The sequence below is a fragment of the Gigantopelta aegis genome, chromosome 13 (genome assembly GCF_016097555.1).
Source record: "Gigantopelta aegis isolate Gae_Host chromosome 13, Gae_host_genome, whole genome shotgun sequence".
Lineage (NCBI taxonomy): Eukaryota > Metazoa > Mollusca > Gastropoda > Neomphalida > Peltospiridae > Gigantopelta > Gigantopelta aegis.
This window is the reverse complement of record NC_054711.1, coordinates 31,439,588-31,466,693: the sequence shown is the minus strand read 5'-3', so window position 1 is coordinate 31,466,693 and position 27,106 is coordinate 31,439,588. Positions and strand designations below refer to the sequence as shown.

Here is a 27,106-nt window from a genome sequence, read left to right as displayed (position 1 = left end):
GCGCTCTGTCACGGATGGTTGACCTAATTATTGACCAAACAAAGTATTATATGACAATATATACATTTGATTTGTACCTAAAAGTACTTCATTGAACCATCTACATAACCACCATATCACACTTATTATTGATATTTTATAAAAAAAAAAATTATTGATCATTATTATTGGAAAGAATGAAAAGAAACCAATCAATTGTGTCATTTACAGCATATTATATATTCAGAAACAATGACTTTCATTTGACCTTGAAAATGTAGGTCAAATTGACCAATTGTGAAAATCCAGCAAATCAAAGTGGAAAGTTTGGATATTTAACGTCACAAAAAACGTTTTTTAAGAGTTTAATCTCCCCTATAACTGAAATTTGCTGTCTGTCTCGTGGACTGGCGTGTTTGGGTATCAGCAGATCGAAAACAAATTGACCTTGACGTGCCATTGAAAATATGCAAATTCCCAATTAACGTACAGGTTTAGGCAAGTAAGAGTTGCAGATCTGAAATCTACACATATTATTACATCAGAATCAATGTTCAAACCTTCCTGACTCTCCAACATAGATAAATCGACCTGGCTCCTGGACTATAATACTGTGAACAATAATGTGTGTCTGTGTGTGTCTGTCTGTGTGTGTGTGTGTGTCTCTCTCTGTGTGTGTGTGTGTCTCTCTCTCTGTGTGTGTGTGTCTCTCTCTCTCTGTCTCTGTGTGTCTCTCTCTCTGTGTCTGTCTGTCTCTCTGTATGTATGTGCGTCTCTCTCTGTGTCTCTCTCTCTCTCTCTCTCTCTCTCTCTCTCTCTGTCTGTCTGTCTCTCTATATATGTCTCTCTCTCTGTCTGTCTGTCTCTCTATGTATGTCTCTCTCTCTGTCTGTCTGTCTCTCTCTCTGTCTGTCTGTCTCTCTCTCTGTCTGTCTATATGTGTGTGTGTGTGTGTGTGTGTGTGTGTGTGTGTGTGTGTGTGTGTGTGACGGGAACGGTGGTGCCAAGGAGCTAAGTAAAAGCGAGATTAATTAATGGTATATATGAATAATTATTATCCATTTGGTTAAAAATATCTTGGTACATACCAAAGTGATTGGCGCGCTACAACCTAACAGGAACGTCAACCAAACGAGTTGAGTGATATAAATTAAAATCGATTATGGGTAAGAAATACGATATTAAACTCGCTACCATTTCGTATCATGTTTATGTCCCTCGTAATATAAAGCTCTTGACAACTGAAAAAATATTTCACTCGGGACATAAACATGATAAGAAATGGTAGCGAGCACTGTTGAGTATTCTAGATGCCCCTTTTAACGGTTGTACCTCTTCCTGAATATTGTAGGTGCCCTTTTTTAAACGCTGAACGCCTTTCCTGGAAAAATAATGCCTCCGCCCCAGTAACCCGTGAACTCGGCGTTTAGTAGATTAACTGCCGATGATTTTAAACGGACGGGTAAAAAAAACAACCCAAGAAAACAAAACAAAACCACAAAAAATCCCAAAGCAGGACAGAAAACCAGAGCGCTTAGCCTTATCTTCCGAGTGATCATTTAATCATGTACCAAATAACCTTAGCCAAGTGACCTCTTTATTATTTTTGTTGGAGCCTCTGAAGCAGGAGGAATTGATTAATTTATAAATTACAGAACAAGCGTAACATTTTAGGAAAACGGTGACGCTTGCTGTTTACTTCCTGACTTATTTTAATTGCAGTTTTTCGAAATAATTGTTGAGATTTTGGAACGAAAACAAATGCCTCGTCCACGAAAGCGTATACACGACGATACTCTTCAAAAACATGCATCGGCGTCAGGTTCTAAGTCTGCTAAAATGTCCGATAGCAACGATACGTATGATTTTACCAAAGCAAAGTCCTACACAGACTTAGTTTTGAGAGTCGACGGGCAATGTCTTCATGTCAGCCGATCGGTGTTGATGATGGCGTCCCCGGTGTTTGAGAAAATGTTCGAGTCAGATTTCTGTGAGAAGTCGAAGGACATAATTGACCTACCGCACAAAAACTTTGACGATGTTCACTCCTTACTACAGTTACTAGTTCCTGGTTGCAACAGAACAAAACTAACTTGTAAGTTACTCAAAAAAGAAGCTTTGCTTTGTTTAATGACACCACTAGTGCACATTCTATAGGCTGGCGGAATAGTATAAATTCTGGCAGGGTAGTACATTTTAATTGGTTCTGGTCCGGCAGGCTAGTGAAATAATTTTCATCTCTGTACCTGTTTACTAATACTAGTATATATATATCTGTATGCATCATCCCATAGACAGGATAGCACATATTTAAAACATTTACTTGCCACAATTAAAAATACACTACTTTACTTTAAGTTACTACAATTTTACTAAATAATGTAATAATCAAAAATATCTCCTAATGAGGGAGTTAGAGCTTAAAAAACACTAACATTGGTGGGTTGGGGTGGGGGAAGGATATTCATATTTACAAAATAGACAACTGCAGCATTTGAAAAAAACAAATCACTAGCCATCGGGGATGGCAACAGTAGTTATTTACTAGCCCAACATTGAATATCACTAGCCAAAGGAGTGGGGCTACCATAATCTAGAAGCACTGCATTTGGTAATTTGGAGAGACCACTTTGATTTTGTGCAGGCCTTGACCCACCTGAGCTACCAGGTTATAAAATCTAGTAGCCCTCAGTAAAAATTGATAGCCCCGTAACGGTTACTTTAATATTTTTTCGTAAACGGAGAAAAAAGCAAAATAACTGACAGTACTGTACAACATATCTCCAGGATCTTTTATATGCACCATGGCCAGTGTCACTGTGATATAGCAGTCGTAGTGCACTGACTGGAACGAGAAATATATTAAACATCCAATAGCCGATAATTAATGTGCTCTAGTGGTGTTGTTAAACAAAACAAACTTTACTTTGTACTTATCAGTATTCTAGTTATTCCACACTTTTTTCAGCTTATTGTTCATCAAAGATTTGACATTATGAAAATAATAATAAACTGTTTATTAAACATTTATTTAATGTTATTAAATGTTTATTAAACAATATTACTGAAATATATCTCTTGCTATATATACATAATTTGAAAACATTCCGAATTATCCTGAGGGTATAGGCCTACGATATGTTTCATGTGAATTACGAATGCCTTATTTAGACCAGTAGAACTTATTTTAATCAGATTGCTAACAACACTGCGTAGTCCCCAATGTCCAGGTAACATTTCGTCTGTAAATAATAATTTAAATATTGACCAATCACACTTCGCCTTTTATAACGTTATTTGGGAGCATACAAATTCTAAAAATATCGGGCGAGTCTATTTTAGTGGCCGCAGTACAGTGAACCATACCAATACGTATGGAGTGGGTTATCAATCTTCAATTTTACATTAAAAATTATTTATTTATTTATAAAAAAAACCTAACTAAATCAGTCTTCAGTTTTACATTACAAATTATTTATTTTATAAAATAAAACATGTTTTAAGGCATTCGTAATTCACACGAAACATATCGTATACCCTCAGGATAATTTGGAATGTTTTCAAATTATTTTAAAATCACTGGCATGATTCTGCAAGTAAGGTTTTGATTGGTGGACATGAACTGGCTGGTGTTAGATCCACATGTAATAGTGGAGCTAATTTTAATTAGATTGCATGACTGGTATATCAAAAGCTGTGGTATGTGCTATCCTATCTCTGAGATGGTGCATATAATTTATAAAAGATCCTTTGCTACTAATGGAAAAATTTATCAGGTAACGGGTTCCTCTCTAGTCTAAGACAGTATGTGAAAAATACCAAATGTTTGATATATATCCAATAGCTGATGATGAATAAATCAGTGTGCTCTAATGGTGTATTTAAACAAAACAAATATCTCTATTATAAGTGTACATGACACCTATATATTATGTACTTCAGAATGCATAGCTCTATAGGCAACGGGGGGCAGAATTTAGCTCAGTAGCTCAGTATTCAGCCCTTGGAAGAATAACTATAATAAAATATCTAAGCAGAGTTATCTACATGTACTTCGAACATTACCAAATCGATCAGAAACAGTTCAGAAAGAATTACACGGAATATTGTTTAAATTTGTATGGAATCAAAATCCAGAAAGGATAAAAAGAACAACTTCGTGTAAACCTGTTAATGAGGGAGGTCTCGGAATGATAGATGTATTTAACTATGTTAAAGCTTTTGAGATTACTGGTCTACGTAAACTGGAAACCAAAGATCCAAAATGGAAACCTATTCTTTTTGCTTGTTTTCCACAACTCCAGCGGGCAGGTAAAGAATTCACTTGATGCGTGGTCGGTTCTGGGATCAATCCCCATTGGTGGGCCCATTGGGCTATTTCTCGCTCCAGCCAGTGCACCACAACTGGTACATCAAAAACCGTGGTATGTGTTATCCTGTCTTTGCGATGGTGCATATAAAAGATCCCTTGCTGCTAATCGAAAAGAGTAGCCCATGAAGTGGCAACAGCAGGTTTCCTCTCAATATCTGTGTGGTCCGTAACCATTTGTCTGACGCCATATAACCGTAAATAAAATGTGTTGAGTGCGTCGTTAAATAAAACATTTCCTTCCTTTCTTCCTTCCACAACTCCGTAACATAATGATTTTCCCCAATTGTGTTTAAAAAAAAAAAAAAAAGTATTTTGGAAAGACTTATTATTTTATTCCGTGACTTATCATTAATTAAATTTTTATCTTTCGAAGACAGCTTATCAGAACCAATTTTTTATAATTCCAATATAAAAATTAACAGCAAATCGTTTTTAAAATAGAAGTGGCTTGGGAAAAGTATTTCTCAAATGTGTGATCTTATTGATGAATATGGCAACTTTTTAACTTTAACAGCATTTAATAATTTATACAAATTAAATGTATCTTTTTTGGAATATCAATGAGTTATTAACCGACTTGAGGCTTACCTTAAGAAAACGAAACTAAATAAACTAGAGACAAATATTCCTTTAGGTGATTCTTATGTTCAATGAAAACTTTGTTCTATCAGAAATGATTCGAAACGACGAAACTATATTATTATACACAAGCCAAATTCTGCAATATCAAAATTATTTTATTTTAGACTTTAATTGGCACTTATCTACTTAAAACCATTTGTAACCACACAAGAAATAAAACTTAGATGGTTCCAATATAGGATACTTCAAAGAATAATACTAACAATCTTAATAAATTCTTCATCAAGTGGTCAGTGTATCATTCTCTCTTTGAACAGACCTAATTTGGTAACTTTCTTTGTACATCTTATGTTTATATATATCTCATGTGAGTGTTTAAAAATATTTATGTACGTGGTTCATAGGATGAAATGTGTGCATTGTGTGTGCAGTGTGCGTGTGTATATGAGAGAGAGAGAGAGAGAGAGAGAGAGAGAGAGAGAGAGAGAGAGACAGAGAGACAGACAGACAGATAGACAGATAGATAGATATGGAGGGAGGGGGTGGGGGTGGAAGCCACTACCTTAAATTATTATATTGTGTTTTATTATTTGTATGTACACAGCCCATGTTTTACCCTTGTCATGTGTTGTTTTAATTGTAAATAAGAGACTGGGAATGAAAAAAAAGAGAATTTATTTACTAATCCAACATTAAATATCACTTGCAATGGGAGTGGGGTTAGCATAATCTAGACGCTCTGATTTTGAGCCCTGCGAGCACTTTTCCACTGAGCAGCACTACGTCCCGCCACTGACTTTAAAAGAAAGATGTCAATATTTACGGTCAGCCTATTTACCACCTGGTAGACCGATTTCACAGGAACAAGTATATAGTCTCAGAGCTGGCTACAGCAATTGCCAAATTCACACACAAAAAAAGTGTTTTTGTTTAACGACACAACTAGAGGATATTGATTAATTAATCATCTTCTATTGGATGTCGAACATTCGGTAATTGTGACACGTAGTCAACAGAGGAAATCCACTACATTTTTCCTAATGCAGCAAGGAATCTTTGATATGCATTTTCCCACAGACAGAAAAGCACATACCATGGCCTATGACCAGTTGTGGTGCACTGGTCTGAACAAGTAAAAACCTAATCAGTTGAATGGATCCACCGAGGTGGTTCGATCCTGCGATGCAAGCACATCAAGTGAACACTCAGCCGACTGAGCTAAATACTGCTCCCCTCTGTATGAATGAATGAATGAATGTTTAACGACACCCCAGCACGAAAAATACATCGGCTATTGGGTGTCAAACTATGGTAATGCAAATAAATAAAGTGATGATCAACATCAATATAAAAATTCAAGGTTTAAACAAAAACAGTGTAAAGAACTGTGCAAAAATACAAATACAAATATCACAGAATTTTACGGACACCGAATTTTACTCTAAACTTCAATTTGTGCTGTATTGGCCCATTCTCAAAGAGAATGTTACACCCCTGCACCACGGTGAGGTTACAGCACGCGCAGGGGCCCCCTCTGTATGAGTAAACTGATTTTTATTTTTGAAAAAATAACTTCTTTTTTTATCTTTGGGCTGTAGATCATGAAACAATTGTATGCTGTCCTAAGACTAAAATGTAAGCCAACTGCCTGGCGAATAAGTTTGTTTTGTTTAACGACACCACTGGAGCACATTAATTAATCATCGGCTATTGGATGTCAAACATTTGATAATTTTGACACGTAATCACCAGAGAAAATCTGCGACATTTTTCCTAATATCGCAAGGGATCTTTTATATGCAATATCCCACAGTCAGGATAGCACATACCAGTCGTGGTGCACTAGCTAGAATGAAAAATGACCCAATGGGTCCATCGACGGGTGTCGATCCCAAACCGAGCACTTTACCACTGGGTTACGTCTCGCTCACTGGTGAATAAATGTGTGATACACATTGATCATATTTGGTATGGTAAAACGTATTGACATTACATAAATCTTAGAATATAAACTTTTTTCTTCTTTTTTGTTTGTTTTAAAATCATAGGTTTACACAAAAAAACACCTAAATATTTTGCACACACCCCGTACGCATGGCATACACAGTGGGCCAGACTTCCCTCTCCCCCATCCCCCAGTACGGATACGCATCCAATAACAATGAAAATTTTAACTTGCTCGTATTTCAACCGCCTTACAATTACAATTGGATCATGAGCTCACCCCTCACAGATCCCATATTATAACTGATTGATAGAACGTGGTTTAATTATTCATTGAATGATTCATTGAATATTGTTTTATTGACATACATGAATACTCTCCCAGTCTTCTACTAGTAACCCATTGACGGCAAGAGGTGACGAAAGGCGCGGCAATACATTGCCGTTGATAGATAGGGGTGAAATTAGAGGGCTTTACTGCAAAGGTAGGGAGCATGACGGCAATTTCCGTAGTGCCATCGTGGAAGAGTCCATTTACAGGTCCATAGGACCCACCACTCGAGGATGGAAATGGACATATTTTTTGCCCCACTATATAAATAAAGGTTTAAATATGACTTGTGACCCCCACTAAACTCTGTAAACCGCACCAAGTTTGTGCCTCACCCCACACTCTCCATATATCGTTACTATGGGCCTGTTTTAACGTTTTTTTTTGTTAAATGCGCAAACCATAGTTTGAACCCGTGAAAATTAACATTAAGTTTATTACTTATCTACAAACCTGCAGCAAATTTTGGTAAGATTATAACAGGGAGAACCTAAAGTCTGATGTTTAAACAGAAATACCGTCTAAAAATGACTAGAACTTGTCTCGATATCCGTTACTTCTTAGACGAATGTGCGATTTTAGAATCGTGAAAAATGCATTTTAAAGGGACATTCCAGAGTTTGCTGCAATGTTTAAGATGTTATCAACTAACAGAGACTTTTTAACGACTGTAATTGCATATCAAATATATATTTTTCTGCATAAAATATTAGTGGCTGTATATTAAACGTGTTTCTGCTTGTTCTAATATTTGTACTAGTTTAAATTTCATTTATTTCCTAATATATATTTTTTCCGTACGTACGAAATTATTTGAAGACGAAATCCAGTTTGGGCTTCTTACAAATATTAAGACTACCAGAAATACATTGAATATACAGACACTGATATTCTGAACAAGAAAATATAGTTAATATGTAAGTTTAATCGTAGAAATATTTTATTAGTCGGAAACATCTTACAATGCGGCATACTCAGGAATGTCCCTTTAAGGTATTACAAAAACTTGGATGACCAGAACCACTTCAGGTTGTAAGAACATCTAATTTAAATGATCAAAAATGACTTTAATAGAGAAGAAAAATACGTCGTAGTGTTTAAAAACCTAGGGTCCGTCTCTTTAATGCCATCTTCACAGTTGAATCTATCCATGTTGCGTTCCTTTTTTTTTTTTTCGGTCAGACGACGTCGCCTTGAAGGTCTACCCGCTCGCACACGAGTATCAGATGGACGACGTTAAATCCAGCTGCGTGGACGTTCTCGTCACAGCCATGGACAAACGTCAGGTCCGAGTCACCGACCTGTGCGACTGGTTCGGCTTTGCGGGCACGTACGGCCTCCCATCTCTGGAGGACGCCTGCACGAGACGTCTCACGGAGCTGGACGGTCCGGAGATGCGTGAGTTCGCGAGCGCGGACAGCGACGTCGTGGTTCCGTGGAGGACGTGCCAGGCCCTGCTGAAGAAGCTGGCGGACGTCAAAGAGCGAGGCGCCCAGCACGAGGAAGTGCAGAACATCCTCAAGTGCTTCTTCGTCGAACACGCCGAGCACTGCAAGGCCAGGCACATGAGCAGCGCCACCTGCTGTCGGTGGAAGTGCGACCCCGTGAGTAACTGGACTCAGTCCGGTATCTCCATGTCTCCCCACTGTTGGCAGCACATCGTGCACAAGCTGGTGCAGTGCAACAAATTCATAGACTGGCTTGGTACCTTTTAAATGTACTTCCAGAGGGGGTCGGGAACAAATTCATAGACTGGCTTGGTACCTTTTAAATGTACTTCCGGAGGGGGTCGGGAACAAATTCATAGACTGGCTTGGTACCTTTTAAATGTACTTTGGGAGGGGGTCGGGAACAAATTCATAAACTGGCTCGGTACCTTTTAAATGTACTTTGGGAGGGGGTCGGGAACAAATTCATAGACTGGCTCAGTACAGTGTTTAAATGTATATCTTGCTCTGTGCGGGGGTGGGATCTACATCTAGTTCAGGGCGAGACATAGGCAACGGTCAAAGTGCTGGCCTGATGCACGGTCGGTCTAGGATCGGTCCCCGTCGGTGGGTCCATTGGGCTATTCCTCATTCCAACCAGTGCACCACAACTGGTATATCAAAGGCCGTGGTATGTGCTATCCTGTGGTATGGTGCATATAAAAGATCCCGTGCTGCTAATGGAAACATTTAGCGGGCTTCCTCGCCAAGACTAAATGTAAAAATTACCAAATGTTTTGACACCCAGTAGCCGATGATTAATAAATCAATGTGCTCTACTTGTGTCGTTAAACAAAACAAACTTCAGCTTTAAATATATGCACCACATGGCAAACGAAGACTGATACGAGCTAAACATGTAGGTCTTTTCAGCTAAAACCGATTTATATTAACAGTTGACTCACGTTGGATATGAACAGGGTTTAAACATTGTAGAGCTGGACGGTATACCGTATACACAGTTCGGTATCTGTATCATGTCAATACAGATTTACTGTACCGAGCAAATATCAAAATGCCGTACTTTTGGTATTGAAAAAATGTTTCCCGCCATTTAGTAAATCACTAACAATGTATCCGACGAACGCAAAATGGCTGAAAAGAAGAGCGAATGTACATAGTTCTTCCTCAGAATCGAGAAAAAAAACCCCAACCCCAGTTGATACTTAATTCGGGCCTGCATTTAAAGCAGAATATACCAAAAATAGCTCTCGATATTGGTATCGGTATTGTGTCAATACCGAATAGCTATACCGAAGTAAATCGCAGCAAAAATAGGGCCTACTGATTCAGATACCGAACCTGAAATTTCATTACCGTCCAGCTCTGTAAAATGATACATATTTCTTAAGTTAGCATGCTTCCTGTGCATCTTATATTTTAGATTTTTTTTTATACATATCTGTAAATCATTTTATTAAAAGTTTCAATTTAAACGGTGTTGTCTCAACTGATTCTGTATGCACGTTTAATAAAAAAAACCCCAACAAATTATATTGCGTTATATTATATTCAAGCATCCCTATGACTCGCCACCTGTCATTTTCACCGAGGCGTGGCATGACGAAACTGCATCAAACAGTTCATTAATGGCGTTTTTCCGACTTCTGTATTTCTGAAGGCTGCACAGAGTGGCAATGCTTTACGACTGAATGTCTGGCTTTTTTATGGTGAACAGTGGACAGCATTTCTTGCACATTGCATGCAATCGCTGCAATAACTGCTTGGTTACATTTCTTTGAGCTGTTGCATGCACATTTTCTCAGGTTTACATCCATAAATCCATTCACTAATGTATTACTCCAAACAATCCATGTCACAATAATTTTTGTCTTTTGAGTATATAATATAGGGGAAGGTCTTTATATAGCCGGTTGACCAATCCAATCTGTTAATATATAAACACATATTGTTTAAACCAAATATATACTGTGCAAAAAACGTTTAGCAAATTCGCATAAAACATAAAATAAAAAATGTGATAGAATGTTTATTTGTATTCATTATTCCATTCATACAGCATTTGTGAATGACCATCAGGTGTTTTTTTTTCACTTGCTTGATGTGCGATCGGTCTAGGATCGATCCCCGTCGGTAGGCCCATTGGGCTATTTCTCGTTCCAGCCAGTGTACCACGACTGGTATATCAAAAGCCGTGGTATGTGCTTTTCTGTTTGTGGGAAAGTGCATATAAAAAAAACCCTTGCTGCATTAGGAATTTAACAAAACACATTTTATTTTCGGTTATATGGCGTCAGGCATATAGTTAAGAACCACACATATATAAAGAGAAGAAACTCGCTGTCGCCACTTCATGGACTACTCTTTTCGATTAGCAGCAAGGGATCTTTTATATGCACCATCCCACAGACAAGATAGTACATACCATGGCCTTTGTTATACCAGTTGTGGATATATTGTGGCTGGGACGAGATCCATAACTGGTTCAACAAAGGCCATGGTTTGTGCTATCCTGCCTGTGGGAAACGCAAACAAAAGATCCCTTGCTGCTAATCGGAAAGAGTAGCCCATGTAGTAGCGACAGCGGGTTTCCTCTCAAAATCTGTGTGGTCCTTAACCATATGTCTGACGCCATATAACCGTAAATAAAATGTGTTGAGTGCGTCGTTAAATAAAACATTTCTTTCTGTAGAATGGTGGGGAATGATGCCCATCATCGGAGTCTAGAAACATAGGTGATAAAACCCTGAAGGTAATAAGGAAAGTTGGATGGTTAGAAACATAAACAAATTATTTCAGAGGAAGCCGACGAAGTGAGACTCAAGGAAGGCGGCCAGAATCACAATTGTCATACCTGTGGCACATAGGGCGGGGTGTAGCCTGATGCGCGGTCGGTTTAGGATCGATCCCCGTCGGTGGGCCCATTGGGATATTTCTCGCTCTAGCCAATGCACTACGACTGGTATACCAAAAGCTGTGGCATGTGCTATCTTGTCTGTGGGATGGTGCATATAAAAGATCCCTTTCTGTCAATGGAAAAATGTAGCGGTTTCCTTTCTTAAGACTATGTAAAAACAATATAAAATGTTTGACATCCAATATGCTGCAGTGGTGCCGTAAACCAAAATAAGCCTTTACCTGTGGCACAGGTATTGCTACCAACGCAACACAACTGTAAAGATGGGTGATATAAAGTACTGGCATCCTGTACATATCCTTATTTTAAAGAATATTGGTTGCAGTGGACTTGTAGTTAGGAAGAGCTTTGCACCTCACGTTTATATTAGTGGTCAGACTCCGCTTGTCCGTTAACCGATGGACCATTTTCCGTTAATATGATACAAATTTGGTGCATAAAAACTCATGTATTGTACATTAATATTGGGAAACATTAAAGGGGCGAGACCACCAAATGATCTCTATTCAGAATGGGAAGCTCTTGGTGTCCAGGCAGTACAGACTTTAACACTGTACACAGATAAAAATATTTATTTAGTGTAAAACAGTTGAAGATAGGTGAAAACGATTTGCGGTGAAAAGATCTCTGTTGTTACTGACATAGTAGGTACTTTATATTTCATATTAACCTAATAAAATTATAGGTTAGTAGACCCAGTATTCTTTGCACATATACAGGCTTACTTTTCATCAACAATTTAGTGAGTATTGATCTACAGAAAGATGAAACTGAATCGGAGTTCTTGGAGAATGACATTCTATCTTGTCTTAACATGATACAGACATAAAGTCTTTATGATATACAGGCAAGTGCAGAACGCAACATTTGCATGTAACCAACAACGGACAGTTACACAGCTTCTAAAGTAAATATAAAAACCTTTAATGATACACGGATTTGAAACATACTGAAATTTAACCTAAGCAACTAGAAACTTTTATCAGTTTTGGAAAATGCTCAACCTAGATTACGACTTCCTGAAGTCAGAGGTATTTATAGTCACTACGACCCTGAACGAAAAACATATCTGACCATGTGAAATTCAAATAAAATATTAATAGGCTACTATCTATCCCAATGTCAAGTGTCTAAAGTAGTGTTGGAAATAGAATAAAAATGATTTTCATCAATTATTTCTTTCATATTAAACTGACAAGTAAATATTTTGTAAATATCTATTTAATGATATTCTACCTAATTTAGCATTTACTTGTTTGGGCTCTCATTGATGCACAAGGTGGTCTTTACTCTTGAAATTAAAATAAAGATGTCTGTAAACAGATTTGTGACCTTTATTGGAACAGACTGTAACACATTTTGATGGATATATGTCAATTTAATTTACCCTTAAACAAACTTTTAATTTAAAACTGCAAGATAACTGATTATTTTGAAATGCAGCATAAATTAATAATTTTGACCAGTATATTTAGTGATTATAAATTCGATATAAATACAGTAGAAGTTTACACTATCTTGTAACCACTTAAAGGTGCTATATCAGAAGTTATATGTGAGCATCTGTTTGTAATAAAGATTCTCCAATAAAAATGTATTTTCTACTAGTAGATAAAATCATTTCCTATAATCATTTATGGGCACATAGTCTTTAAATGTTAAAGCAAAATTTAATAAAAACATGGTTTGCAATAGCTGTAATTATGCAACTTTGAGATAGCACCTTTAATACCGGAAAATATATCACGAACTCAAAATGGTTCTTGACAGTTTTGCTCAAAAGTTACTTATAAATGTCTACAAATATTTTGTTTTGGAGAGGAATAGGGGTAAACCATTACCTGAAACGGTCCCTCTCATATTGTAACGGCAATGAAATTGACACATGTTGACTAAACTTTGTTATAGTCTGTTCCAATAAAGTGCACAAATCATCTGTTTACTGACATATTTCTTTTAATTTCAAGAATAAACACCACCTTATACATCAATGAGAGCCAAAACAAGTAAATGCTAAATTAGGTAGACCATAATTAAATAGATATTTACAAAATATTTACTTGTCTGTTTAATATGTAAGAAATCTCCGACGAAAATCATTTTTATTCTATTTCCGACAGCACTATAGTTAATAAATGCCGTACTTTTTATTTTGTGAAGAAAACTGTGATTTAACAAATGTACGTTTTTCATCTGGAAACGTTCCTTGTGTAACCAGTATTCAGAACATTAAAAGGAATTGTGATGATTCCTGTGCTCTAGTATTACAAAGTATTCATTATCAACCAATAAATAAGATTCTTTTTTTATAATATATATAATTCATTATTCAATATAAAGTTAAAGTAAACGTACATGGAATGGAAAGAAAGAAAGAAATGTTTTATTTAACGACGCACTCAACACATTTTATTTACGGTTATATGGCGTCAGACATATGGTTAAGGACCACACAGATTTTTTAGAGGAAACCCGCTGTCGCCACTACATGGGCTACTCTTCCGATTAGCAGCAAGGGATCTTTTATTTGCGCTTCCCACAGGCAGGATAGCACAAACCATGGCCTTTGTTGAACCAGTTATGGATCACTGGTCGCTGCAAGTGGTTTATACCTACCCACTGAGCCTTGCGGAGCACTCACTCAGGGTTTGGAGTCGGTATCTGGATTAAAAATCCCATGCCTCGACTGGGATCCGAACCCAGTACCTACCAGCCTGTAGACCGATGGCCTAACCACGACGCCACCGAGGCCGGTTACATGGAATGGAGGCCCGTATGAACGATATCTAGAATGAGGAGCACAATCTCTAATAACGGGGCAGTCTCTAGCGGTGGGTCACACGCAATATTCTTTTATCTTTTTTATATATGAGTGTACAAAACCGTACATTTTCGTCCTCACAGGTCCCTCTCCCCGGACTGTTTAACAAGAAGCAAGGAAATGTTTTATTTAATGACGCACTCAGCACATTTTATTTACGGTTATATGGCGTCAGACATATGGTTAAGGACCACACAGACATTGAGAGAGGAAACCCGCTTTCGCCACTTCATGGGCTACTCTTTTCGATTAGCAGCAAGGGATCTTTTCTATGCACCATCCCACAGACAGGATAGCACATACCACGGCCTTTGATGTACCAGTCGTGGTGCACTGGCTGGAGCGAGAAATAGCGCAATGGGCTCACTGACAGGGATCGATCCCAAACCGACCGCGCATCAAGCGAGCGCTGTACCACTGGGCTACGCCTCGCCCCTTTTTTAACAAACACTACCAAAGTCCTTTTATCAGAATTGTAAGGCCATCGAGAGTGTCAGAAATACCATCCTAAACACACGGCTGCAGGGTAGACTCACACAGGGCAGTGTAGTGGTGACAGCGGGTTTCCTCTCAAAATCTGTGTGGTCCTTAACCATATGTCTGACGCCATAAAACCGTAAATAAAATGTGTTGAGTGTGTCATTAAATAAAACATTTCTTTCTTTTACTCGCATATAAGTATAACTTGTCCATATGCTATACCAACAAAATTGTCTGTTAAACATTATGTACTGGTATTTGATAATAATAATAATAATAATAATAATAATAATAATTCAAATATAAAAAGGTGATATTTGCGTTATATAAATTATATTGTTATTTATATTTTAAGTTAGTGCCGTTTTGTCAGTAATGTTGCAGGTGTGTGTTCATATGGGGTGGGGTGGGGTGGCGTGGTCTAAAGACACCTCTTCAAAGCAAATTTCTACTTGCCACAGTCTAGATCCCCCACCCCCACCCCCACCCCTGCATAACTTACTGAACATGTGCCTGCTTTGTCTAATTAAAAAAAAAAAAAATTTGGTCTAACATAATATGATAACTCCCTCCATTGCATGACATGTCAGTCCTAACCAACCATATCGTCGATAAAAATGGTTTTCATTTAATTAATAGAAATATCAATGACTAAGAGTGGGTTTTAACAGCTCAATAGGTCACTACACTAACTAAAACAAAACAGTAACCCCATAACAATTATCATACTGTCAATAATATGCACACAATTTACAGAGATACTTTAAAACGGACTAACTACTCATGACACTTTTACAGCTAACAGTTTTGGTCACAATAAGCATTCAGACTCCCTTTTTGTGAGAAGGGGTTGGGTAACAGACAGACTTTTATGAAACGAAAATGTTCGAATCTGGAACACAATATAAGTTGTAGAAGCATCACGAGGGGTACATAAAAAGCCATATACCCCGAGATAATAAAATTAATTATGTATACTTGATTGATTATCAATGTTATTTATAATCAAATTATTGCTTTAGCATTAACTGGGGTGGCTGGAAACTGTTGGAAATTACAGAATTTGGCTCCGCCCACAGGGGTATAAAATTCCAAACAAATCAGTCTGCATTTTATCATGGATTACAACTAATAGTGTGAGTAGAATGATGGAAATACATTGTGAAGTTTTCAGGTCAGCTCATTTTGCCCTAACGTGTCCATTGACCCCCCCCCCCCCCAACACTGGGGGATTTACTCCCCGACCCGCACCTCCACCCTGTCTCCTACGCTTATGGTGTTCATAACGGCAAGGTATAATAATACAGAGACCCTTTCCCCAAGTCATTTCTTATGCTTTTGATGGTCAAAATTGCCATAAGGCAGGCAGTGATAATTAATTTCACGTGTTTTGATGCTATTTGTAATTGTTCATCTATAAAAGCATTCTTTCATGCTTATTATTCCTGTTATTTTTACATTGTCATAAGCAAAATATCGGAAATAAAATTCCAGTGGACTAGGAATACTAGGATTGAAAGTCCTGTAGACTAGGAGTACCAGGAATGAAAGTCCCACTTAAATCCCAGGAATACCCGTCCCACAGACTTAAATTCCTAGGAATACAAGTCCTACAGACTAGGATTCCGAGGAATGGAAGTCCGATCGGACAAAGATTAAGAAAATCGCAATGAATCGTATTGTGACTTACAGTCAAAATATAAACTTATAAAACATAATATTATTAAAAAGTATGTTGGTGTGTATAGAAACTGACTTTTGCTGTTCGCCAAATATATATATAAACCCCGTAACAAAAAAAAACATTTGGCGAACAGCAAAAGTCAATTTCTGTACACACCAACATAATTTTAGGCTCCATATTTTTAAAATTATATATTTCTTCGTGTTGAACGCATGAACATAATCATATATTATAGCCTACTTTATATCTGTAGTTGCATTAAATACTTTTGAAAAAAGCAAGATACTCGCCCTACTTCAATGTGCTAACAAAAATGGAAGACGATTACAAAAATTCACTCACGTGTCTGATCCACAAGTCTATGACGTAAAAAAATAGTTAAGTTGATACTCAAACTTAAAAATGTTTTGACATAGAGATTTGAACCCACAATAATCTTAAGAAAATCGTACACTTATCCATCACCCTATGAGAGAAGGCTGCCAAAACCTCACTGTTTTTCCGTGTCTTTCTGACAGCTCGTGCAAATTGCAGAGTATAACAAACGGACATCGAATTTGCCGGACTATTATTTCTGTCACTGCTGTAGAAGGAATTTAAGTCCGATAGGAATACAAGTCGTAGGGAAAACCCCCTTTAAAATCAGCCAGTTATGAAACTTCGGGATAGGACTATGGTTGCTAAGTTATCGAGGTCCGATAGGACTACTGTTCCTGCGGACCTCGGTTCCCACGGATCTGCGTTCCTTTTACACCGGTACAGGGCTGCGAACCCTGTACATACCAGCCTGTAGTCCGACGAGTTTTAAAAAATATTTTTATTTACAATATCAACATAAGAAGTCCGATAGCTTAACCACTGCGCCACTGAGGCCGGTTAACCTTCTGTGAAAATGTTTTCAATCTATTTTTCGTTTTGTGCAATACTGGTTTGTTTACCACAGCTCCATACTGTTTCCATGGTCTCACAACAGCATTTGTTTTTGTCTTTTCGAAGATATTAATTTTGTTATGTAGTGTTGATCGTTCGGAGCTGTTTACGTAACTTGGGGTTTATAGTTCTTATTATTTGTTTTGGTTATTTAACTTAGATGTTTTATTTTCTGTTATTGTGAACACATTTGTTTTTGTTTTGTTTTGTTTTTAAAGAGTTTATTCGATGAAAAATAATTGTCACATGTGCATTTGTTTTATACTCACGTGGCTTGAGTATAATGGGTAAAAGTTTTAATAGGGCCTATACATGATTTTTTCAACCCTTTATGCAATGGAACCCTTTATGAATTACAATGTAGCAACTAAAAATTCATGGAGGATGGACAGTTTAGTCAGACGTAAATAGTTATAACAGAAAACAGGAAGGTTTTCTAGTTTTGTAATAGCAACCCCCCAAAACCCCCCCACAACAAAACAAAAAAGAAAACAACGAACAAAAACAAACAAACAAAAACACTCAACAAAAACAAACGAACACCCCCCCCCCCAAAAAAAAAAAAAAACACAACAAAAAAACCCTATAAAATTAATTTATCATAATAATCTATATTTATCCGTGAAGCGGTCTTCTTTTTTGGAGCAATTGTGGGTTTTTTTTATATTTCTGTAAAAGTTTATTCTAATGACAACTTCATCAAAATATGGCTTAATTTTTAACAAATTTGCAGTGGTATACATAGGGTTTATTGGTATCATTTTTCCTGACCGTACCCTAAAAATCATAATTTCAGAAATACGACCAACACACTGAAAACAACCTACTTTCAACCCAGTGCTACTTTATCACTGAGCAGTCCTTGTCAGTGATATTTGTCACACCTGTGATAGTTAGATACATTTTAGGAACCATTTAATAAAATGTTGAAGTTGAAAATTTTAGCATACGTTTTGTATTTCAGTTTTAGAAAAATGTGTATCTGTTATTTAGGTTTATAACGTTAATAAAAGTTTTGGGATTCATACATTTTTTTTTCTTTTTAATCGTTTATTTTACCATATTTCAGGTGAAAACGTAACAAAGGGGACTTATGGCTATGCCATGCATCACAAAATCCGGTAAGTATTCGAACGTCTTTATCCGTGAACGCGTTTTTAGAAAAAGTCTTTGACTGAAACTGTTTTTCTTTGTTTTTGTTTCAAGCAAACATTGTTTATTGGCGTCTGGGGTTAACCCAAACCTTTTGATGGTTTGGAATACATACGATTACGCATGTTTATAGCTATTTTATAGAGATATCCAAATAATTGAAAATATTTTATGTAATTTATATATTAAAATCACTAAAACAGAAAATGTTACCCCCCCTCCCCGAAAAAACCCAAACTTCTTTTTGGTTATTTTTAGAAATTGTATTTGATTTTTTAATTGTTGTTGAGGAATACTCTCCTGACATCAAATAGACGTGCATAGTGACATGTAGTGTAGTGGTTATGTTATAGGACTTGTGACTGGTGACTGGCCTCGGTGACGTCGTGGTTAAGTCATCGGACTACAGGCTGGAAAGTACTGGGTTCGGATACCAGTCGAGACATGGGATTTTTAACTCAGATACTGACTCCAAACCCTGAGTGAGTGCTCCACAAGGCTCAATGGGTAGGTGTAAACCACTTACACCGACCAGTGATCCATAACTGGTTCAAGAAAGGTCATGGTTTGTGCTATCCTGCCTGTGGGAAGCGCAAATAAAAGATCCCTTGCTGCTAATCGGAAAGAGTAGCCCATGTAGTGGCGACAGCGGGTTTCCTCTCAAAATCTATGTGGTCCTTAACCATATGTCTGACGCCATATAAATAAAATGTGTTGAGCGCATCGTTAAATAAAACATTTCTTTCTTTAACACAATGTTTGAGAATGACAGCAACCTCGTCAGGGCAGTCGCGTCAGTGGCGGATAGAAAAAACATGGCCAAGAGCAGCAAACGGGGTGTCACTAAAGGCTGTATTAAAGCTTTGGCTGTTGGGTAGCCTTGAATAGTAAAACACCGTATTCCTGGAGTGGTTGGAATGTGAATTTTGTTGCAAGGCTGCTATGGAGAGCTGCCGATATTGGAAACAATAAGCAGTGGGATCGCATCTGGCCGTCTTATCCGGGGTAGAACTCATTTAGTCCCAGATGAACGAGAGGATAGATCTGTTGTAGGACATTTTTAAGGTGCGGTTAGTATTCTCAGCAGATATTTTCTCCAGACTTTTATTTAATTTAGTAAAGGCTTACCGGCCTCGGTGCCGTCGTGGTTAGGCCATCGGTCTAGAGGCTGGTAGGTACTGGGTTTGGATCCCAGTCGCGGCATGGGATTTTTAATCCAGATACCGACTCCAAACCCTGAGTGAGTGCTCCGCAAGGCTCAATGGATAGGCGTAAACCACTTGCACCGACCAGTGATCCATAACTGGTTCAACAAAGGCCATGGTTTGTGCTATCCTGCCTGTGGGAAGCGCAAATAAAATTTCCCTTGCTACTAATCGGAAAGAGTAGCCCATGTAGTGGCGACAGCGGGTTTGCTCTCAAAATCTGTGTGGTCCTTAACCATATGTCTGACGCCATATAACCGTAAATAAAATGTGTTGAGTGCATCGTTAAATAAAACATTTATTTTATTTTATTTTTTTATTTAATTTAGTAAAGGCTTTGTCAACGGACTCGGCCATTTTGGACATAGATTAAAAAGGTTAGAACGGGTGATATTAACAATGTGCGAAGTGGAAAAACGGGCAATAGCCAATCTAAACACTGGCGCACGCACCCCGGTAGTTTTGCAGGTGAAAACAAAAATCACGACAGACTAACTATACAACTTACAACACCTTGCTCACTGTCAGCTTGAATTAATTAATAAATCATCAGACAAATAAGATGCAATTAATATATTACTCCTGATATATAACACTTAGTAGACAGGACTTCAAAGACAACCTGTCCCGCTCCACGGCTTGGCTGGCTCTAGGAGAAACAGAACAGACGACCTAACATATCATCCAAGACTGCAAATATCTACAGCAACTGAGGGAGACTACCTGGACACCTACAACAACACTCCGGAAGAAGCTGTGCGGTACCCAAGAGTGATTTACAGAGGATAGTCACAGCTTGCCGCAACCTGTAGTCAACAAGCGAACGCTACGAAAGAAAAGAAGAAGAAGAGATATATCAAATAAAATGTTGAATAATGTGTATCCATTAAACTGAGGATGTCTGATATTTCGGTGATGTTAAGAGTTTTACAATTTGAGGTCACCGTAACCTTCAAATCCAAGATAGCTATCGTCCAAAATACTGAAAGGTATAAATCGCTGGATTTATTTTCAACGAACGAAAAGAAGATATATGAAATAAAATTTAGAATAAGGTGTATCCATTAAACTGACGATGTCTGATATTTCAGTGAGGTTAAGAGTTTTGCAATTTGAGGTCACCGTAACCTTCAAATCCAAGATAGCTATCGTCCAACATACTGAAAGTTATAAATCGCTGGATCTATTTTCAACGAACGAAAAGAAGAAGAAAAAGATATATGAAATAAAATTTAGAATAAGGTGTATCCATTAAACTGAAGATGTCTGATATTTCGGTGAGGTTAAGAGTTTTGCAATTTGAGGTCACCGTAACCTTCAAATCCAAGATAGCTATCGTCCAACATACTGAAAGGTATAAATCGCTGGATCTATTTTCAAACCACAAATGAGATGCTGAAAAATCTTGGGTTTGCCCGAAAGGCTAGATAGCCATATGTAACAAGTTGTACGATTCAATACAGCTACCCATACAGGTTTAACAACTTATGCAAACACGATTTCTAGTGTTATACAAAATGAGCGTTACGAAACTCTGATCTTTATTATTTACATGCAATATCTACGGGTATACTGGAAATTAGAGAGACTATTCTGAGTCTCCAACTCCTAGAACTCCAAGCTCGGAGTAAATAAATCTAAAAATTAAATTTCAAAATGTTGGGGAGAAAATAAAGAAAAACATTTCAACAAGAAAAAAAAAAAGACTGTGGATTGTGGAAAAAATAAATGGTGAACATAGTTATGTTTTGTTTTGTTTAGCGACACCATTAGAACACTTTGATTTATTAAAAATCGGCTATTGGATGTCAAACATTTGGTAATTATGACATATAGTCTTGAAAAAGAAACCCGCTACATTTGTTCCACTAGTAGCAAGAGATCTTTTACATGCACCATCCCACAGTCAATGACGTCACATCAGCTTGTGGCGGAGACAATTCCTTTCGAAAACGTGGCCATATCATAAAGTAGAGGTAATTGGATATTTTTTATTAATTCTGGTAATACACTTTTTCTATATTTAAATGAGTGTTTTGATATAGGAACTTTGGATAGACATCATTCCAACAAAGACAGTTTATTTTGTTCATAACGATACTCTTTTAAGTCAGAGTGACGGTCTTTATATATAAAGATTAGCCTGACATAGTCAAAGTGTCTCTATTCTCTAAAATTCAGAATTAATTTTTCATTTTTGACAAGACCCTACCATAATAACGTAAACAAAATGTAAATTTTTCGATGACGCACTTGTCAAATGGGCGTGTTTTCAGCAGGAAATGCCAAGAAAAGGCTCGACAACAAGTTGTCATGCCTCATTCAGGACCAGCTGCGACAGACACAACGTATTTTTAAAACAGGTGGCATCAACGTCATCACTGTAAGTATTTATTTATTTATGTATCTATGTATGCAAGTGTTTAGTTTATCTATGAATCTAAGGATTTTTGTCTTCGGAATACTTTGTACAATAGTTTGTTTCAAATACAAGTCCTTCCTTGAAATAGTATGCGTACCCAGACTTGCTGCTGTTGAACGTAGTTGTAGGAAGGTTTCTGGCGCTTGTGCTGGTACGCTACGCAATGACAATCCTGTTACACGCGGATTGAGAACCGTATATGGTGGTCAAGACCAGGGATCAATTTTGCAAAATATCGTAAACCTAGGTTTTCATGTAAAGGTAAATCTACGACCAAACAACAATCCCCCTCCCCCCTTGTCATAGACAAAACATTCTGGCTAAGTTAGAGGTTGTGCCCACGACAGGCGTGCTTGAACAGTTCTCCGATAGAAGCATGGCCATAAAATTACCCACACCCACCCACAATTCGTATTGCTGTTTAACATAGCGTCAAAAGGTAACCGATAAATTGGCATATAACTCGATAATGAAAAAAGTTAAAATTCATTAAAGGGACATTCCCGAGTTTACTGCATTGTAAGATGTTTCTTTGCAAATCACCATCAATTTTCATAGGTTAAATGTTGTTTGTTGATACACGTATGAAGACAGCTAAAGACTCCGTCACACTGAATCGTACGTTTTCTGGATCGTGCTATTGGTGGCAATTTGGCCGAGCTACGACCAATCGGCAATGTTTGCTATAATGTCCATTTGGAATCGCATACTGCGATTGCTCTTAAGACTGTTTGTAGGTCATCGTACGATTGGTGGTACGCGTGGTCGTGCGATCACCAACGATTGGAGAAGATCGATCGCAATCAGTCGGGACAGATCGTGACTGGTCGCACTATCGATCGTGAGGTCGTACGACAGGTGGCACCACCAATCGCCAGATGATATGACCAGTAGCACGACCAATTGTATTACTTGACCTGCGATTATGCGCAACTGTAAGACCTGTATGCGACCTCTTACGGTTTGGAATCGCAGGTCAGAAATTTTGAAACAAGACCATCGACCTTGCCACGTGGATGTTCCGGCCATTTTAAATGTGTGTGTGTGTGTGTGTGTGTGTGTGTGTGTGTGTGTTTGTTTGTTTGTGTGTGTAGTTACCCTGGATCCATGGTTGATTATTATATATGTGCATGTATTATGCATATAATGTCCAATTACATTGATTTAATTAATTTAGAAAAAGTATTAAAATGGATATACTGGTACTGAATTCATGTACCATATACTCGAGGCATTGGAAAAGCCCCCAGTTGGGATTATTTTAAGTAAGAGTCGTTTATGTGCAACATCCCACAGACAGGATAGCACATACCACGACCTTTAATATACCAGTCGTGATACACAATGGGCCCACCGACCACGCATCAAGTAAAAGCCTTACCACTGGGTTAAAATACGCAGATACATATAGAAAATAATATATCTACATTAATAATGCGTAGGCCGTTAAGATATGCTCGTCCTTTGGTGGACCGGCGCTCCCTTTGGAGATCCGTAACAGGATATCCCATCCTTTCTGCAACTCCTATACGAGGACTGCCACTCCCAGATAAGCATCTATAGCTTAGAACCCAAATTTGTACAGGGTTGAGCCAAATGGAATATTTAGAAGCTGTGATGGCACGCACTCATGAATCACTGTAAAAACGGAAATAATATAGCACGTGTTCGGGAAAGTTGGGCATATCCTGCCCTACCAGCGACACCATTTATGAGCACCATATACAGCCACCAACAAAAACAAAACAAACAAACACACTATTTCCCGTAAGACACTTTTTTTTTTACCATACATAAACACCCATGTATCTCCCAATTTTTACAATGAATTTTACTCGCCTTCTGCCCAAGACATTGCTAATAGTGAAATAAATACAAGACAATTACATCACGTCTAAATCAGTCTATTTATATGGACTTACGAATATTTGGTAAAACTGGCCCTGGTGTCTCATCATTTTGAAATAGTGGTTTCTTTATTGTTTTCTTTCTTTTTTGTTTGTAGAATCTTCAGATTAATCCTCGACGCCACAGGTTTTAATCAGCACTGAACGGGTCGCCATGTCTCCTTATATATCAGAAAACTGCAATGACATCCAGTCTGGCAACGTTATATCCTGTGAACCTTACCACAAAGGTTCGGAAACCGACTTAGCTTCAAGCTATAGTCTTGAACGTAGTTCACCAACCCGCTCGAAATTCGTCTCTGAGAAACCTAGCCTTCGCCTCAAAGGAAAGACACAACCCCTGTCGACAGGAGACATCACAGAGTCGCAAAGGATGAAAAACATTTCGGACAAGTTGAACGGATATCTTTCTAGCAACAGCCAAACTGACCACTATATCTTCAACTGCTTTCCCGACTCAAAGAAGATGATCCAGATATCGCTGGATGTGAATGTCCGGGGCAGATGGATGCAGATCTACCTGCTGGACTCTGAGAACCTTCATCTGAAGCGTGTAGCAGACGACAAGAAGAACATCATGGCGCGAATCTACTTGGCCAAGAAACCCACTCTGTTTTCGAGGACCAATGTTTACCTGACTCCCGCCCAGGAGGTGAAGATGAAGGGAACCGTAACGTTCAACCACATAGGCGAATACGTGATCAACAACTACATCTTGCATATTGAGGTCTTTAAGAAGTGTCAGTATACCCAGGCGACCTTTTCTTTGGGGAAGACCAAAGTCGACATGAAGATGTTCCAGCTACAGAATAACGCGATTCTGTGGAAGTCTCTTGAGCCAGATAGCAAACCCAAAGGAAAAATAGCAACATGTCTTGGTCGTCTATTCGGTAAAAATAAAAACTGAACAATATTCTAGAATTTAATAGACAGGTTGTAGAAACAAAAAGACAAGTGTTGAAATGTAAAATACAGATCCTAGAAATAAAAATACACCTTGCTAAATCTAACATACAAATCCTAGAAATTAAAAGATAATCGGTAGAAACTAATCCCAGAATTAAACACAGATCCTGGACTCTCAAAAGCAAATTTTAAAATGTAAAACAAATGCTGGAAACTGGAAGACAAAAGCTAAAAGAGAGAGAGGTGGAGAGAGAGGAGAGAGAGAGAGAGAGAGAGAGAGAGAGAGAGAGAGAGAGAGAGAGAGAGAGAGAGAGTGTGTGTGTGTGTGTGTGTCATTTGGAAACCAAATACCACAACATAGGTGAAACGCTTATTCTCGAGAACTATTCCTATTTTCATATCGAATGTGACTCCCAATGTTAATACATATCGATTTGATATTAATCACAACTGGTAAACAAACGAGTCGGACGATTTTGGTAATTGGTGTATCAGTTGTGTACATGTATATATATATTTTTATTTGTATTCATTTGAGCAGGTGTATCTGCGCATGTTTGTTTATGTGCATATATATTTATTTACGTCTGCATGTATGTTTATGCTATTCTATATTGCATTTGTATATTTTGTGGTTCGATCTTATTTTTGCGGGATGAACAGCCCAAGTAACATGTCTGTTTAGACTTGGTTTTTTTTCGTGTACATACAATAATGGTTTGTGTAATTATCTATATATAACATAGTTCTGTTGTTGAATATATGATTAATGATTACCAGATTCAGTGGTGCATGTAGTGAAGATGGTATATGTTTTGCCCCTAAACTATTTTTGGCCCGCCCTTGGATTCTGATGAGAAGCGGTACAATTGTAGACAGCATTATCGTGATAGGTTAAATGTTATAGAATAATAACTTGAAGGGCAGGCCGGGGGCGTGTTAGAATTATTTTGATTGTTGGGCGTGGGGGAAGAGTGGCAGAGTATTAACTGAGACAGGGCCCAGGATAAAGTGATTGCACCACTGAATACACGGAAATGTACAGCTGAATATGAAACAAAATAAATATTTGTGTCAAATCATGTCTTGTTTTCATTAAATATAGCTTTATTAGTTATGCACAATACAAGTAGCTATATCTGTCTCTGTCTCTCTCACTATGTCTGTCTGTCTGTCTCTGTCTGTCTGTCTGTCTCTGTCTCTCTGTCTCTCTCTATTTACTACCTACCTACCTACATTTTAATCTGCAATTTGCGGGCGATTCGGTGCCACAGGTTCGAGTCCCAGCAACGGCATGGGACAATTTGTGAGGCCAGAAAGGGTTTAATTATCCCCTTGCGCCAGTGCGTTAATATCTATGTATGTAATCGTCAACCTCGACATACGTACGATATATAGATATTCATACATCAATACACACTAGCCAGTGCCAGGTCTGCCCACTGTTTCGTGCACGTAAGCGGGATCGACCGCGTAGATTGTAGGACTCGTGCTGGGGAAACTGGGAAACTCTTTTTACGTGCCCCTATCCACAAGGGTTCAGGCACGCCCACCCCGGATTCAGCCTCTGACTACGCCAGTGACCGACTCCGGGGCGGGGGGGGGGGGGGGGGGGGAGTGTGTGAGAGAGGTGAAGGTGACAATTTTTAATAGTGTGGTAAGACCACTTAAAAACAAAGCCAAAGTTTAAAATAATTTGGGGTCTATCATTACATATGTTTATATTTATGTTAATATAAAAGCACCATAGTTATAATTAAACCTATAACATTCTATTGTTTTATAATATAATTAGTAGGTGCATAATTATAATTACATTTTCAATCGGGCAGTTCAAAAATAATATATACTATACTTATACATTTAATAATAATATCTATACATACATATATATTATATATATATATATATATATATATATATTTATTTTTAATTTCTTAATATAATTATGTAACTTTAGCCCTAGAGGTAAAAGGATTCGCAAAGGGGGGAACCCAGCGCCACCGAGCAGTCCGGCGTTCCAACA

At 37.8% G+C, this 27,106-nt stretch overlaps 1 protein-coding gene across 2 annotated transcripts; it reads left to right on the top strand.

Moving 5' to 3' along the window:
• Positions 1–1,652: 1,652 nt before the first annotated feature.
• LOC121387477 lies at positions 1,653–26,159 on the top strand. 2 transcript variants are annotated; one of them, XM_041518610.1, is made up of 4 exons: positions 1,944–2,074; positions 18,558–18,609; positions 22,122–22,228; positions 24,273–26,159. In XM_041518610.1, the coding sequence occupies exon 4, from the start codon at positions 24,329–24,331 to the stop codon at positions 25,079–25,081; it is 753 nt and encodes a 250-aa protein (XP_041374544.1). In that variant the 5' UTR covers positions 1,944–2,074; positions 18,558–18,609; positions 22,122–22,228; positions 24,273–24,328; the 3' UTR covers positions 25,082–26,159. The 2 variants fall into 2 exon arrangements, with proteins under 2 accessions (XP_041374543.1, XP_041374544.1); XM_041518609.1 differs by lacking the exons at positions 18,558–18,609; positions 22,122–22,228; positions 24,273–26,159 and adding an exon at positions 8,391–9,352 and having other exon boundaries at positions 1,653–2,074.
• The last annotated feature ends 947 nt before the right edge of the window (positions 26,160–27,106 follow it).

Bases quoted from the DNA above. Each gene is read 5' to 3' on its own strand.
- LOC121387477 (XM_041518609.1), top strand. From the start codon at position 1,741: ATGCCTCGTCCACGAAAGCGTATACACGACGATACTCTTCAAAAACAT. The intron at 2,075-8,390 runs GTAAGTTACTCA...TTTTTCGGTCAG, and splicing joins CAACAGAACAAAACTAACTT to ACGACGTCGCCTTGAAGGTC.